General features: G+C 36.0%; 2 protein-coding genes across 10 annotated transcripts in view; one reads left to right on the plus strand and one right to left on the minus strand.

Moving 5' to 3' along the window:
- Positions 1-17500, minus strand: part of LOC136849248 (DNA oxidative demethylase ALKBH2-like) — a 657271-nt gene that overhangs the window by 582451 nt on the left and 57320 nt on the right. For all 3 annotated transcript variants that reach the window (XM_067122516.1, XM_067122515.1, XM_067122514.1), the window contains exon 2: positions 11804-11827. The gene's annotated coding sequence lies outside the window, so the exon portion shown is untranslated. The remainder of the gene's footprint in view (positions 1-11803; positions 11828-17500) is intronic.
- Positions 1-17500, plus strand: part of LOC136849244 (mucin-2-like) — a 194099-nt gene that overhangs the window by 120841 nt on the left and 55758 nt on the right. For 4 of the 7 annotated variants that reach the window (XM_067122499.1, XM_067122500.1, XM_067122502.1 and 1 more), the window contains 2 exons: positions 9041-9217; positions 13997-14179. The exons of 2 other annotated variants lie outside the window; for them this stretch is intronic. In XM_067122499.1, coding sequence (XP_066978600.1) covers positions 9041-9217; positions 13997-14179 — 360 coding nt within the window. The remainder of the gene's footprint in view (positions 1-9040; positions 9218-13996; positions 14180-17500) is intronic. One more of the 7 variants, XM_067122501.1, reaches the window with a different exon arrangement.

The raw sequence follows: 17500 nt of genomic DNA on the forward strand, positions 1-17500 counted from the left end.
ACATAGATAGATAGATAGATAGATAGATAGATAGATATATAGATAGATAGATAGATAGATATATGCACAGATAGACAGATAGATAGATAGATAGACAGATAGATAGATAGATATCTGCACAGACAGATAGACTGATAGACAGATAGATATATGCTAAGATAGATAGATAGATAGATATATGCACAGATAGATAGATAGATAGATAAATATATGCACAGGTAGATAGAGATAGATAGATAGATAGACAGATATATGCACAGATAGATACACAGATAGAGAGATAGATAGATATATGAACAGATAGACAGATAGATAGACAGAGAAATAAATAGACAGATATATGCACAGGTAGATAGATAGATTAATAGATAGATAAGCGAAAGATGTATCAAGTATCAGAAAGTGATATATTCATTTACAAAATTACATCTTAAACAGTAACACAAAAGCGACCGAGTACATATACCTGAACAGAGAGAGAGAGAGAGAGAGAGAGAGAGAGAGAGAGAGAGAGAGAGAGAGAGAGAGAGAGAGAGAGAGGGTTATTGTTCCGCCTAAAGTTCAAGCCATGACACAGCAAAGTACACGGCCTAGAAATCCCAATCGGAGAAAATAGAAACGAGAAATTTTGGAATGAACAAGAACGTCTTAGGTATGACACGAGAAGAAGAGAAATATATATATATATATATATATATATATATATATATATATATATATATATATATATATATATATATATATATATATATATATATATATATATATACACATAAGTTTCTGATTCACCACGGGACCGAACACCGGTCTTTCGAGTGAGAGTCCAGGGCATTAGCAATTCGAACGCAAAGTTGCCCCTGTGGAATTTTTTATGATCCTAAAATAAAATATACAAAACACAGACGATAAATGAAAAAACTATAGCAAATATCACAAATAAATAAATAAATGTACCATACAACAAAATAAGCACGCGAAAATAGTACACAAGTTACAGAGCAAGTTACGTAAGTAAAGAAGAACATGGCGCTAAAAACGGTGCTGTATCAAAATCGTTCTCAAAATTTTAAATAAATATATTTTGAGATATCTTCAGGACCGAGACGGAAACAAATACCAAATATCTCGCGAACGGAAGTTGAAATTTGGCAGAAAATTTCACAGGAAGACTTCCTCCAGGTAATAACCTTTGATGGATATCGTTGAGGATTTGGCATGACTTCCGTAGTGAAAAAATGCTAGACCTTTATTGATAGCCACCAAATCATGCAGCGGGAGTCGCATGATGACAGTATAAAGAGAGGTTTCATTAAAAATTGTTCAATACTTGAAAGTGATTCTGATTTTAGTTATACATACGGTCGACACAAAAATATAAGTTCCTGAAGCTGATGGAAATACATACTGCTGTTCAATCTACCGCATTATTATATATTATTATTATTATTTCAGTAGATGAAACCTATTCACATGGAACAAGCACACCAAAGGGGCCACTGACTTGAAATTCAAGCTTGCAAAGAATGTTGGTTTCAACCTCCCACCGCAGACCCCACACTGCAGCAGTAACTGATCATGACACAAAGCCAATGATTTTTCATCGCCCTAGGGGAGACGCGAACTTCGCGACATCTGAGTGGCATGCCACGAGTCCAACCATTATACCAGCGGACCGGCTAAACACTCGCAGATAATTAATTGCAAAGTGTGTGGTGGGAGACGATAAGGGAGTTCAGCACCAGATGAAAGCAAAGATGACCATTTTTCTTACCAAGAAACATACTGTAGACACCGGAAATTGTTCAAAACTAGGTAAAAATCACGGCCAATACAGGGAATACCCAGTTCCACAGAAAATCCCAATATGATTATTTTAAACCAGACGGAATTTCTTACACATCTGGACGCACTATGATAAAAAATATATATACAAAAGTAAAGAAATAAACACATGACAGACGTACACAAAATTCAAGATTAGAGGTAATGAAGAATGACCAAATAGCAAACCGACAGATATAACACAGTCAAATGTGAAAACAAATACCCGAATTTTGACAAACCCACCCAAAGTACAGCATAAGAAGCAACAAGAAAAATCAAATGGAGAAAAAGTTTACGTGCATGGTTATCCTCTTGTGCCCCAAAATATTCCACAGACTGACAAAAGATGGACGTCCTTTAAAGTGAACCAAAATCTGAGGATCTAACATACACAATACATGGCTTAAAAAAAAAAATTAAAGTCTGGGTCATTTTCAAAAGTTTTAGTCCCTCTGAAAATCTCCCAGGCGAAGTCATCACCATACAAAGACAGATCCTTCGATTACCTCACCACCAGGAAATGACAGAATCTGGCCAAAGGATTTTAGTTTAGGGTTAGTTCAAAACAGGATTCGAGGAAGAAGATTGTGGGGATAAAAAGACGGTATTTGAGGCTTAGACGGGTAGAGGCGGAGAAAAGGGAGACGGTGATTAAGAGATGAGAGGGTGAGTGAGATGACTGATTACAAAAAGGAAGAAGAGGATGGAAGGGGAATAGACGAGAAGGGCGAGCAGCAAGGAATGGACGGACCGGCTTTCTGAAGGGCCCGAGATAGCATCGTCACCAGACCTTCCTTTTAAAAAGGATATGATTAGCTGGCATGCAAGGTCAGGCTGATATAAAAATAGTCCTCAGTTCTGTGGCGTCGCCATAAGAAATGTATAAAAATTTCAAGAATTTAATTTGAAAACGTCCTGTGAATTTAAAATACGACAAACAAGGCTATTCCACAATTTGGTTAATAAGATGAGTGTGTTCTCAGTTGTGAGAATTTTTTTATAAAATCATCCTTTTCTTAACCCACAGTATGATGGTGTTCTGCGCATTTTATGGACCGAGACTTAGCAGTAATTTCATACTAAGTTGAGTATAGTCGTTAGAAATACTTCAAATTGGCTGACAGGGGTACTAGTAAATTTATCTGATATTCACGTGAAAATTAGTATGACCACGAAATAAGAATTTTTTTCTGAAATTGTTATGCTTTTACACTGACGTAAGTATTTAGAGTTTACGTAAAAGAACCAGTCACTTTAAAACTTAAGCTTACATAAAGTAACTTAATAAGTTTACTGCTAACCGTATTTGTTTGTTTGTTTAATAAATAACGCACTTCCACCCTCAACATAACAGGAAATTCCTCCTGGGTCTCAAATTCTTAAATTGCGCAGTGAAGAATCATCATCGCCCTACAGAGATAATTCGCGGTCTACGCTCAACGTTAGGACATCAACCCCTCTCGTAGTAATTATTCTTGTCCGTTATAATAAAACTCCCGTTTGCCTGGAATTACTACTCTACGCTTTTGTAAACGCAGCGAGCGTCAACTAAAGCGTATTGCGGCGTACGGGAAACTGAATAAAACCTCTGAATTCATACTATTAAGATCGAGAGCTTTTTAATTAAAAAACAGAGCAAAGTAAAAATTCCGCTTTCAAAAACTGTTTAAAAATTTCCAAGTTTAAACAAATATAAATAGAATAACTATACTCATATAAGAAATTTAGAAATATAAATAAACAGCATCGGGAACGAGAATATACAACAAACAAAACAACTTTACAGTAAAGAAATCCTCATGAATCAACTTCATAGCACATAAAAATGCCGCAAACTCCGTAGCATTAAAACCATTAAAATTCTATTCAGAGTTGGTTAGTAATGGCCACCTTTCGATAGTACCCGTTAAGTACATCCGAGCGTAGAGGCTTACTTACAATTCAAGGACTCCCGAGATCTTCAATTCAAGGATTCTCGAATGTTAAGTAACATCTTCCACGTTCCCAAAAAGGAGTGGCGGACGTTCCCATCCGGGTTCTTTCACTTCGTGTACATAACTTTCTACGATCCTTGGCAACAGAGGTGTTTCTTCCAAGGACACTTCGGGTTGTTTAAATGGGTCTCCACAAGGACGGCATTTGGAACCATCATATTTGATTATTGCTATTAAGCTATTGTTCGTGAAATGCTGAAAGATTTCACTGCACATTATTTTCGAATACACGCTCTAAGAAAAATATCTAACATTTGCCACTAGGTAATATGCTCAAGTCTGCAACATGGAAATTACATGTACTTTGAGAGAGAGAGAGAGAGAGAGAGAGAGAGAGAGAGAGAGAGAGAGAGAGAGAGAGAGAGAGAGAGAGAGAGAGGAAGTTTTACGCAAACATGGACGATACCGAAAGTGTTTTACACAGAGAGAGAGAGAGAGAGAGAGAGAGAGAGAGAGAAAGAGAGAGAGAGAGAGAGAGAGAGAGAGTGTGTGTGTGTGTGTGTGTGTGTGTGTGTGTGTGTGTGTTTAACGCAGACAGAGAGAGAATACTGAAAGTGTTTTACATAGAGAAAGAGAGAGAGAGAAATACTGAAAGTGTTTTACGCAACCTGCAAGACTTATACGCAACAAACTTTCCACCGCTGTCCCTGGCGGCGAGGTAACATAAATTACCTTCAAGCGTGTTATGAATATTTAAAAATCCTTTCTTCCGTTAATGCCGCGTCTGGTGTTTGCATTTACCTGCTAATAAATCTTCCTCACGTTTGCATGAGTATTCGTTTTTATATATATATTTTCTGCGGTGCTATGAATGTGCAATATCCAGATGTTACGCTGTATTTCTTTTTTTCATATTACTAAGTTACCATAAAATTTCTTCAATGTTTATAAGCATGAGATTACAATTCTTTCTTTCCTTATTTTTATTTGCATGGACAATCTATTTAGCAGAAGCTCATGTTATAGCTTAATGGTCTTAAAGTTTGCTTTACATGAATATTTGCACGTTCTGAATAAGAACAATGACAGTAATTGGGGCCTCTGAATCTACTGTTTGTGACATTCGTCTCACTTGTAAGAGGACTTGGTATATCTGCCATGTGAGGAGGCCATGGGCCTAGCTGAGTTCTGAAGAGTAATGAACACCTTTTGGAATAAATATTCAATGTCAAGATTCATATTAGTACTGTTATAAAAGCGACAGGAATATCTTGAGAAATTACCCCAGACTTAGTGTGTTTAAATAGATGGTAACTACCATTTACCACTTACGTCACAAGTTAGACGTGTTCAAAATACGTTATTATTTATTCGTACTTATTCCTTTACCATCAATCTTTTCTGTAACTGACCTTGATCCCGCCTTATTTTGATCCTTTCATCTCTTCCACATATGGTCATTATAAGCTGAACACCAGTTAGGCTTCGTAAGAGTGTATATTTTAAAGGACGAGGCGGATGGGACGGGCAACCCAATGCGTTTACCGGGCTCGGGGCGGAAGTAAACAAAAGAAACAAGTAAAATATGCGCCGAAGTTTCGTCGGCGCAATCGAGTTTTCCGTACAGTCGCTACAGCGTATAATCACGACCACCGAAAATGGATCTATCTTTCGGTGGTCTCGGTATAATGCTGTATGAGCCGCAGCCCGTGAAACTTTAACCACAGCCAGGTGGTTGCCTATCCTATATCGCTGCCAAGCACGGCTATGGCTAACTTTAACCTTAAATAAAATCAAAACTGCTGAGGCTGGAGGGCTGCAATTTGGTATGTTTGATGATTGGAGGGTGGATGATGAACATACCAACTTGCAGACCTCTAGCCTCAGCAGTTTTTAAGATTTGAGGGCGGACAGAAAAAGTACAGACAGAAAAAAGTTTTACAGAAAACTAAAAATAATAATGCAGTAAGGAACCGAAAGCCCTGCCTCTTGGAGAATGTACGATTACTGAAACGGAGAAAACGAAAGCAGGAAGAGTTTCAAAGTCTGGCAGCAGCCATAATAACGATAATATTGTAACCAAAGACATGTGTTTGGACATCTGATTTCCATCCACTAACTCGTGTGAACCCTTTGCCAAGGCCCTCAAGCACATTTCCAAGAACAGAACAGAAGTCCCTCTAACGGAACGTGTGATACGGGAATCCCAACTTGAGTGTAGGTTCGGCCTACGAGAGATTACTTGCCTCTGTTTTTCTCTTTGCCTTTCCTTGAAAAATATCTCATGACGCTGTAATTCTACAGTTCATTCCTATTGGCGAGGCGAATTTTGAAAACCGACATTTCCGGTGTAGGCGAAGAAAAGCTCTTCCTATAATTTGGTTCCAATTACACTGCCACAAATCCTCAGAGATCAGTCAGGATAGTTTTCCTTTAAATGAGGCAATTTGCGAACGAATTCGGTGCCATCTCACTATAAATCCAATCCTGCGGAAGCAATTTGTGGAACGGATTTACAGTAACTAAATGGTCGTTAAAATTCAATGAACTGTGGATTAACCGCAGGACTTCATTTATCGACATATGCAGCGTGGTAATAATAATAATAATAATAATAATAATAATAATAATAATAATAATAATAATAATAATAATAATGTTCTGGTTGATTAAGGATTAGTGTCCGTATATATATATATATATATATATATATATATATATATATATATATATATATATAGATAGAGAGAGAGAGAGAGAGAGAGAGAGAGAGAGAGAGAGAGAGAGAGAGAGAGAGAGAGAGAGAGTCTAAATACCAGGAAATGCCTATATGAAAGGATATAAGACCTCAAAATCGAGAAAGACACGGAGAGAGATCACTAGCTGGCACTACCTTAATTTAGTATTACGAGACCATATAAGGAGAGAGAGAGAGAGAGAGAGAGAGAGAGAGAGAGAGAGAGAGAGAGAGAGAGAGAGAGAGAGAGACGATGACGAAAAGAGCAAAACCATGCCCACATTAGGGAAAGAAAGAAAGAAAAAAACCCTCAACCACAGGTATTTGGAACCCCTCTCAAGGAATTATCATTTTTCGTTCTCCGATTACATCTTCCTCACGAAGTCTCTACGAATCCCCAGCGTCGTCGCTTCTCGAGACATAATTTCACTTTTAGCTCGACCTTCAACTTTTGCTGCTGGGGGGAACGAGGACCGGGCGCCTAGGTCTGTTCGGTTTTATCCAAGGGCTTTTACTCGACTTATCAAAAGAAGCTATCATACGGAAGAATGTGTTATAAAACAAAATATTATTTCTACTGATAAGAGGGAGTTTCGAAATGTATATATCTGTTCAGGCACAAACATTTACTAATTGTATGGATACATAATAAAGGGCAATAACGACAAACCCAAGTTCGAGATTAATAATTTAATCATTGCAAATGTATATAAAACTTTCAGCATCGGATTTAAAAGATTTTTAACCAATCCAAAAACTGTCCAACACCATAAGTGTTCTCTGAATAGATATGTAATGCTGATACGTTATTACACAGGTATATAAGCAGGTGTGTCATCCATGAATCAAGCAATTATGAGGTCAACATGGATGCGACTGTCATTTGTTTTTCTCTGAACCACCCTCTTTTAGAAGACAAAAATTGTTGGTGTGTAAAATGACACTTGATTCTTGTATTATTTAATAAATAAATAGGCCTATATATAATACATATATGTGTGCGTGTATGAATATAAAAGACATAATTTCTAAACCATTCTCAAGATTCAATGATCCTCATATCGATTACGTATTTTGGGGTTATTTAATATCTAAAAAAAAAAATATTCCTGTCGACGATTTAACATTTGATACCTGCTCCTGAAATTTTGGTGACGGTTTTAATCGTGTAGCAGACTCGTATTTCACAAATAATGACTTCCATCCCTCATTTTAATCCAGTAAGAAAGCGCAGCGGCGAGAGAATTCCTAAACTGCCTACAGAAAGAGACAGATCATTTGCATACCTTCATTGAAATCACCAACGCATGTAATTTGCCCAAATCAACTTCACTCGCGAACTCGTATAACCTCTTGATCTTTGCAGACCACCTCAACGACGACCCTCCGGTCAAAATTCTCTCTCTTCATCTCTCTTTCTTTCTCTCTCTCTTTTAGAGAATTTCAAGGTTAAAGAGCCGACCCAGACCTTTGGTTACATAAAAGTTTCGTGAAACTGAAAGGCCAAGGAATAATAGCGAGGAAAAATCTGAAGTCTTTTTATATTTCCTAAAATGAGCGGTCTCATCCTCTCCCCGCACTGAGGCATCGTTTCGAATGGCTTTAATAAAATCCATTAAGCGCAACTAGTGAATGCTTTGAATTACTTTTTTAGGGCACACACACACACACACACACACACACACACACACACACACACACACACACACACATATATATATATATGTTTATATGTATATACACTTAAATCTAAATATTAAATCACAAATAACTACTATGACCAGGCCTCGAACCTACGCCTTTTTGTGTTGTCGTGAGGGTGATATACGTGGTGTGTGTGTGTGTGTGTGTGTGTGTGTGTGTGTGTGTGTGTGTGTGTGTGTGTGTGTGTGTGTGTGCGCGCGCGCAGGCTTACGGTGACTTGCGTTTTTTTCTTTTTGGGGCCACTCCCTTTTAGTAAAACTTGTCTTTTTGTTATATATGCTATATGAATGTGTATATAGCCTATGTGTGTGTTTGAGTGTGCGTGTATATCTATATACATATATATATACATATGTGTGTGTGTATATATATATATATATATATATATATATATATATATATATATATATATACATTTATAAGTATATGTATATATATAATGAATTACGTAACATGGATTGTTCTAATTGAAAAGAAGTATACCATAATCGTATGTTAAAATATACACTCCTACAATAATAGATTTTCTACATTCATGAACGCGCACACTTCTGAAATGTACGAGAACACGAACCCATACTGCCATTCACTTACAAACAAACAACAAAGGTGTTGTGTATCCATAACATAAGCCAGATTTTATTAAAAAATGTTCCCCTCCTTATAAAAATTCCTTTCAGGTAGTAAGGAAAACAACGTTACGGAGATTAGTTTAATCATCCGTTCCTTGTCCGCTAATGAAAGATTAGGTTCATCATCCGTCCCTTGTTCGCTAATGAAAGATTAGACTAATCATCCGTTCCTCGTTCGCTAATGACACCTTATCTCCTCTCTCTTCCAGAAGGTGAGTTGGAAAACAACCGTCTGTATCGGAAAGACACGCAGCTGGAGGGCGTTCAGGACGGCCCAGAGGCCGAGCTGGAAAACGTCCACATAAGTGATCCGGCCGCGATCGCCTCCGTCTTCGGAACGCGGCGGCGGGGCTCCCAACAGAACGTGACCAAACCCAGTTCAAGGGGTAAGAAATAGTAAGGTTTAGCTAACGTCTGGGCTCTTGGAGCTACAGTTAGGATTGAAGGACATTACCAATATACATGTGTTTCTCTACACTTTATTCGCATGTGCGCGCACGCGTACATGCACGCAAACATGCATAAGTACACACAATTTATATATATATATATATATATATATATATATATATATATATATATATATATATATACATACATGTACACACACACACACACATATATATATATATATATATATATATATATATATATATATATATATATATATATATATATATATATATATATATATATATATATATATATATATATATATATATATATACATATACAGCTAAGTTTGTGTATATATATATATTATCTTATATATATAATAAATATTTATATATATAATCTACACACACACATATACACCATATAGAACACACTCTTGCACACAATGAAATCCTTGATAAGACAGTTAATCCGTCAAGTTCCAAATGTCAAATCCTTTGCGTGACCGACCCACGTACAGCAGTCACTTGTTATCGTTATACTCCTGGTCCAAACATTATATTTCGTCAGTCATGAATTTTCTTTGAAGGTTCCTCCTTTTTATAGTTCATTGGTCCAGTCTTTCAATGCTTTATCTTGAGAGATTTTATCAGCAACTGAAGGTGGTTCCCTTTTGAGATAACGGTTCCATCTAAAAAAAAAAAAAAAAAATCGAAGTCGATCTCGCATCCGATAGGATTTTTCATATCATTTCCAGGAATTTGTGGGAAAAATTATTATTATTTTTACTGACAGCATGAGCGGGTATTTTTTTTTAGAAAAATAAAAAACTTTATGCCATACAGCAGACTTCAAGGAACAGCCTATATGTATATATATATATAAAGAAAAAATAGCGAAGAAAAGAAGGGTTACTTTTCCTACAATTGAATACAAACGCGTATAAATAATCCTAATAGATTTTCAGTAATGAATTTTTTTTCTATGAGTCTTCATATTTTCCATAAATATGAAATACACTTTTCTAAATCAGTGATTCTGAGTTACACTGTGATACCACATTAGTGTGTACACCTGATAATTATTCAAATATTCATGCATGGCAAAACTGAGAAAAAAACACGAACACAAATAAATATATGTTATAAACATATATGTTATATACTGTGTGTATATATATATATGTATATATATATATATATATATATATATATATATATATATATATATATATATATATATATATATATATATATTATACACACGTCCGAAAACGTGCTAATACCGAAATTACTAGAGAGAGACTTCTGTTGTTCATTAACAAGGCGATTAACTTTAACGATACAAATTTGTCAACTCTTTCATCGCTAATTTGATTTGATAAACTGACCGTAAACGTTTTACCGATAAGAGAGTCAAAGTCAACGACGCATGCAAATTCGAATGCGATAACAGTGAGATAAACAATTACGTCTGTCATATTTAGGGGATATATAAATGTCATATTTTTGTTAAAAAAGTATGTCATACTTACGTCAAATAAACATGTCATATTAACTTGAAATAAATAACCAACACACACTGAAAAAAGGAGGGATTCTTCGGCGAAAAATCTTTTAAAATGTGAAATAAAAATGGGAAATTAAGAAATAGATTAAATAACCCAAACTATTGAACCCAAAATCAGTAGAAATAACCAAGTAAGGAATACAATATTTAACAAAAAACCAACCAGGAGGAATGACGATGATAACGGAACGACACAACATAAAGCGGAAATGAGCAAGGAGAGCAACACCAGAAGGAAGAACAACATTAGGAACATAAAGAATATTTAACGGCAGATCACGAGTAACCTTGACACCATATTACAAAGACTAAATAGCGAACAGGAACCGACAAAACAGACGGAAGAAATAATCCGACTAACAACTAATCACCCAATAATTAACAACAATTAACTCACTTTCGTATTTTTAATTTCAATCTTTCACATCAAATTAATGGTTTTCGTTCAGTGACCTGAATAAGTCATTCATACAATTCTCTTCACATTAATTTAAAACCCACACATTTACTGGTAGATGAGAAATTATCTCAAGATACCTACACAATTCATCCATACATTTATATCTACACATACACACATATATACACACAATTCATCCATACATTTATATCTATACATACACACATATATACATATATGTAAATATATTTATAAATACATACATACATACATATATAAACATCCACACGTGGTAGAAGAACGATTATGATTTCATTCAATCACTTGAACAAAAACTCAAAATAAATATACTTGTCATACTGACAATTGATTTTGCAAACAAGCCCAAAAGCAAACAAATAAAAAATTTTACTGGAAACAAAAAACAAGCACATCCACGTCAAGAAATAAAATAAAACACAAAAACTAATCCAAAACCCGTGACGTCAGTATAACAAGATACAATTTACTGCTGGTTAAATCGTAACAATATTCTAACGTGTCCGCTTCGCGAATAATACACTTTTGCTTTCTGATAACACAGATGACGATGCTTTTTACAACTCACCTCTTCACCTGCAATCACAGGAGCCTGTGGAAAAAGAAAAAAATATTTCAGTCATTTAATGTATTTATGTATTTCATATATATATATATATATATATATATATATATATATATATATATATATATATATATATATATATATATATATATATAATCTGTTCAAACCTTGTCTTTCGTTCGCTTCTTCTACTATATTCTTAGTCCTTTAACCAACATCGCTATATTAATATATTAATTATTGGGAATATAATTATTCAAACCTTCCTCATTTTTGAAAATTTTCCATTAAAAAAATACTGTATAGAATAGGATAATGGGACCTTATGAAAAACCAGCTTATACAAACAAAATCTTCCTTGTACTTTAAGAACCATGATTTCTACTTATACCTAAAGCATGCCTCAGTTTTTGGATTAAAATGTAAGTTAATATTGCTAGGGAATTCCATAAAACTGAAGGTGAACATTTCACTAAAATGTCACTCAAATTTATCTTTTAAGAAACTGCTTCCCTTATTTCCTTCAACTTTATACTTCGCTTGAACATGAAAATATGAAAAGTAAAGCACACCTGAGTAGCACAACATATTTCCTGATGTTCGTTCCTGAGCAGGGCCTTCTCCTTGACTTCTCAGGCAGGTCCTTAACCTAAGTCCTATTACATTTACCCTAGTCCTTCGGTCCTTAACCTGTTCGTTATCATTGTACTTGAGGAGAAATTTGTCCTTGAGTCTTAAAATCAGCAATTTTTCTAAGGTGTCAAAGTAGATCATTATCCGTGCCCTTCCTCTACCAGAGTTCTTTGACAGTACCTTACCTCACCTATCGTCAGTAGGTTTCCATCTTTTAATCCTGGCAAAACCTTGACCAGTTCCTTGAAATCGTTTCTAGAACAGTTGCTTGTCCCTCAGTGCTTAGCATAGCTACTGTTTCAAGACCCTGAACATGCCATCCCCCCCTCAGTTACATATCTTGTTTCTGGGTATTCTCTGACCTTATGTCCTTGGAAAGATAATTGAAGCACCGTTCTTGAGCCTAATGTTGTTTCAATCCTCTGCAAAGGTCATCTACTCTAAGTCACTGAACATGTGTACTTTGTTATTCTACTGAATAGGGATATATCTCTTTGTCCTTGAAAATTTTAATATTCCTAATCCTTGGGCAATACTTTTATCCCTTAATTTTATGGTGGGTTTCATCCATGTGTCCTAGAACAGGCACAGGACCCTCAAGCCTTGTGGCTCTAAGCTAGCACTGGTTCCTTCATCTCTTGACAGTTCTTGCTCCAGTTCTGAAAAGGTTGTCATCCCTAAGTATTCCACTTGGTTCTATCCTCGTGTTTCTGACAAGATGCAGATTATTCTGCTCTCATCCCTGATAAGCATCCCATAAACCTTACGCAGCTATTTATCCTTGAAAAACATACTTAACATGGCCTGTTTCCTTGAAGAAACACTTCCAGTAGCTTGCCTTATACACTCTGCTGAATATTCATCAAAAGCAGTGTATTGTGGTTCATGTGGGCGCTCAGTATTTTAAAACCAGTATTTCTAAATTTTTGGAAGCCTCCGTAAGGACTCTTTCCTAAAGATTTTCCATACTGTTTTTTCTATTTAGCAAAATACAAGGAAAGTTGACCTTACATCACCTCCTACAACAATTTTCAACTTAAATGCATTTAAACACTATTTATCTCATCGCCTTCTCGCACACCCCCTGAAAATACCTCTGTGTATGCCATGCCTAATAACCCATTAAACCAGTATCTCTACATGGATAATCTTTCGCAATAACATCAGCTCTCCATACCAACTTACAAAAGCACTCTCCTACAATTCTCTTTTCTTCAGGTCTTCAAGGAAGTTACCATTTAAGCTAAATGAAATGTTTTCTGCCTGTTTACTATTAGTCCAAGCAGTCTCAGCAACTTTTTTGGAATTAATATGAAAAAAAAGCAGCACGTACATACTAACGTCCCCCATTACAGTGAATATAAGGAATTTTCAGAAGGAAGCACTGCTCGTAAACACATATCACAAATTAAACTCCTCAATTCATCAAGTTGCAAGACTGCAAAAATTAGAATAATTTTAATAAATGAAGCATGGCATTCGGACTAAACATAAGCATGTCTGTGTGTTTCTCCCGTTCTTGCAATCTAACGGCTAACCTGACAATGGCGACAACATCATCAGGCTGCGTGACAGAGGCCGCAGTCTTTGCCGAGGGCTCGGCTATGGTATCCCCTGACGAATGCTCTTACTGCTTCTGTATTCGGGGCAAGCAGCGGTGCGTTGCACCCAAGTGCTTGCTGCCCGTAGAAGGGTGCCGGCCGAGATACCGATCATTCTCTTGCTGCCCGTCATACTACGATTGTTGTAAGTACTGCAGCCATGGTAGATTATATTTCTTTAACGATGATTTCCTTCCACCCTAAGACACAAGCCCCATCCACTGGATAGAAACAACAGCCCGATCTCTCCAGAGGTCATGTGAATATTTAATAGTTTCTTCTCTGGGAAACAATGGCAGCTCTTCCAGCTGAGGGGCGTGGCCTGTGTCTTAGCCTAATATGAACAGTGAACTGTTTGGCGCTGATCTCAAACTCTCGCTTTGGATGGCTTTGTCTTCGATTTTTTTTATTTATGCCTTAAGGAAATAATATTAAGCCGTCAAGATTCCTTGAGAATCAAGACATGACACAGGTAAGTTTATCTACAAAAATCGAATTCCATGAAAGATGAGTTACAGTCCCCTAATTTATCATAATTTTAAGTTTAAGCATAAAATTTTGCCCCTTTCCTATACTCCTGTTAAATGGCTTTATAATAATCACTATCTGTGGTGTTATCTATGCAGGGAGCTCTATGAAAAATTTATTACCTTAATAAGAAATGTTTAAAAGCTATTAATCATGATGATGATAACGATGATGATGACGATGGCACAGTATTAATCATTTAAATTTAATCATGGAAATACTTGAAGGTAACTAAGATGAAAGGCATTTTGCCAGCTTATAAAGAATTATTGGGAAAATTCTGAACTGCTAATCTGATTATATATATATATATATATATATATATATATATATATATATATATATATATATATATATATATATATATATATATATATATATATATATATATATATAATATATATATATATATATATATATATATATATATATATATATATATATATATATATATATGAGTAGAGAGAGAGAGAGAGAGAGAGAGAGAGAGAGAGAGAGAGAGAGAGAGAGAGAGAGAGAGAGAGCTAAAAATGACTCAAAACGAGTTATGAAAATATACTTAAAATAGCCCAATTAGGGCAAAACAGAAGAATGCTTCCTTAGCGATTTCGTATATTTACTGTATCCATATGCTTTGAAGACAGGTATAAAGAAAATGCACGGGAGTACTTGGAAAGCATTCTGTTACATGACCCTAATTCTGGTATTTGCAGTATGTATGCATGTCTGTATATATATATATATATATATATATATATATATATATATATATATATATATATATATATATATATATATATATATATACATGTGTATGTGTGTGTGTGTAAAGCGAGTAGAAGGCATACAAAATCATATCACAGAATACAAATACCACAATATTAACTTAATCTCTACACATCAATATAACATATATCCAGATTTTTCAGAATAAAAATTAATAGTGTTCATCCACATATTTCTTCAAGGTAAAATCAATAGTCAACGAATAAAAAGCTCCACGTTTGACCTTTAGTACAGATCGGGCCGGGTCAGTCCACTCTCACCACTGGCCCTTATATACGCATGCAGAATTTAGGTGCTTCAGTCTGAGCTTAAGGACGGTACATAACGTCTTTAGGGCAAGGACCTGTCCATTACACTTTCTCTCGTATAACTGTCAATCTGATGATGTGTCTACTAGACTCTTAATCAAGAGTAAATTTTACCCCCGAGCAAGATGGCCAATTAAGAAATTATTTTTTAAATTTAATTAATCTTTTTAAAAATCAACGAAAGCAACAAAGTCATTAACATGAACTAGCCACACTAATAACTGAAAATTACAACTTCGAGAAAATAACATATTACTTCCCCGAAACGCTGATTGCCTTCTTTCCCGAACCAAATCAAAACGATTCTCGAATAACGCGCAATCAAAACTTAAAGGACGAATGAAATGGGATATCTTTTTCCTGTCAGCGAAGCCTAACGAAGTAAAAGACCCAAGAAGTGGCTTAACTAGAGAAGAATGACCAAGCTATCGTAGCACTGAACCTTTCGTGTATAAAACAAGGTTATAAAAAAGACTGTATTCTTAGTCTTATTGTTCGCCTTTTAGTTTTCCGAAAAGAAAACTATTGTACCGGCTTTGTCTGCCCGTCCGCACTTTTTTCTGTCCGCCCTCAGATCTTAAAAACTATTGACGCCAGAGGGCTGCAAATTGGTATGTTGATCATCCACCTTCTACTCATCAAACATACCAAATTGCAGCCCTCTAGTCTCATTAATTTTTAGTTTATTTAAGGTTAAAGTTAGCCATAATCGTGCATCTGGCAACGATATAGGACAGGCCACCACCGGGCCGTGGTTAAAGTTTCATGGGTCGCGGCTCATACAGCATTATACCGAGACCACCGAAAGATAGATCTATTTTCGGTGGCCTTGATTATACGATGTACAGAAAACTCGATTGGGCCGAAGTTTTTGTTTTATTTCTATCTCAGGGATTCGTAGCCAGCCTACGGTAGTTTACAAAGAGTATGTGGAACTTCACACTGGGTCCCTTGTCTTTAGATTACTTTAAGTCAGTTCATTAACTATTAAACATAACCCACCGGTTAATTTACAACTTTTCCATTTACTACCTTCTGACAGAAGCCGAAATAGATTAAGGCTCCTGAGTCCGACTCTGTCTTCGCGCATAAAACAATGCAGTTGTAATTGCTGACCCCTAACCATTATAAAAACTTAAAACAACCAGAATGGTAAACATAACAAAGGTATAATAAAAAAAAACAGGTAACCTTTACACTAACTTATAGTTCAAAACCTTCACCCGTAATGGAGGAAGACGACGGCAATTGTTATGCCTTTTATAGGAACTTATTCTCTCAGCTCAGTTCAATGCTCGGAGACTCCTCTTACTAGGGTCTGGTGACGGTCACAAAGGGCCAGAGAACCAGATGAGTGAGGAAGAGCTCGTCCTTCAATCTGCTGGGTCTTAGGGCCTCACTTGACCAACTGCCCACCACACCTGACTACTCCTAGAGTATACTCGTATCTTAGATCGAACCATACGGCATTCAGTTCTTCCACATCGGATGCTAAGCATCGCCTTTCTCTCTCTCTCTCTCTCTCTCTCTCTCTCTCTCTCTCTCTCTCTCTCTCTCTCTCTCTCTCTCTCTCAGAAAAGCAGAGAGATTCAAGGGAGAAGACCCAAAAATATTCTGTGAAAATCAGTATTCCTTGGATTACGCAATTCAGCAACCTTTTCTTTCCTTCTACTGCCAAGCTTTAACTCTCTCCTTGCCTCCTTATCCGCGATTCGTATAATCTTTGACATTATCTATAGCGTTCTTCCAAATGAATCCCCACTCGTTGAATTTCCCCCTTGATTCTACTTGTCTGCAATGCACCCGAAGAGATACAACACTGAGTTGACCGTTCCACTGAACCT

The sequence above is a fragment of the Macrobrachium rosenbergii genome, chromosome 20 (assembly GCF_040412425.1).
Source record: "Macrobrachium rosenbergii isolate ZJJX-2024 chromosome 20, ASM4041242v1, whole genome shotgun sequence".
NCBI lineage: Eukaryota > Metazoa > Arthropoda > Malacostraca > Decapoda > Palaemonidae > Macrobrachium > Macrobrachium rosenbergii.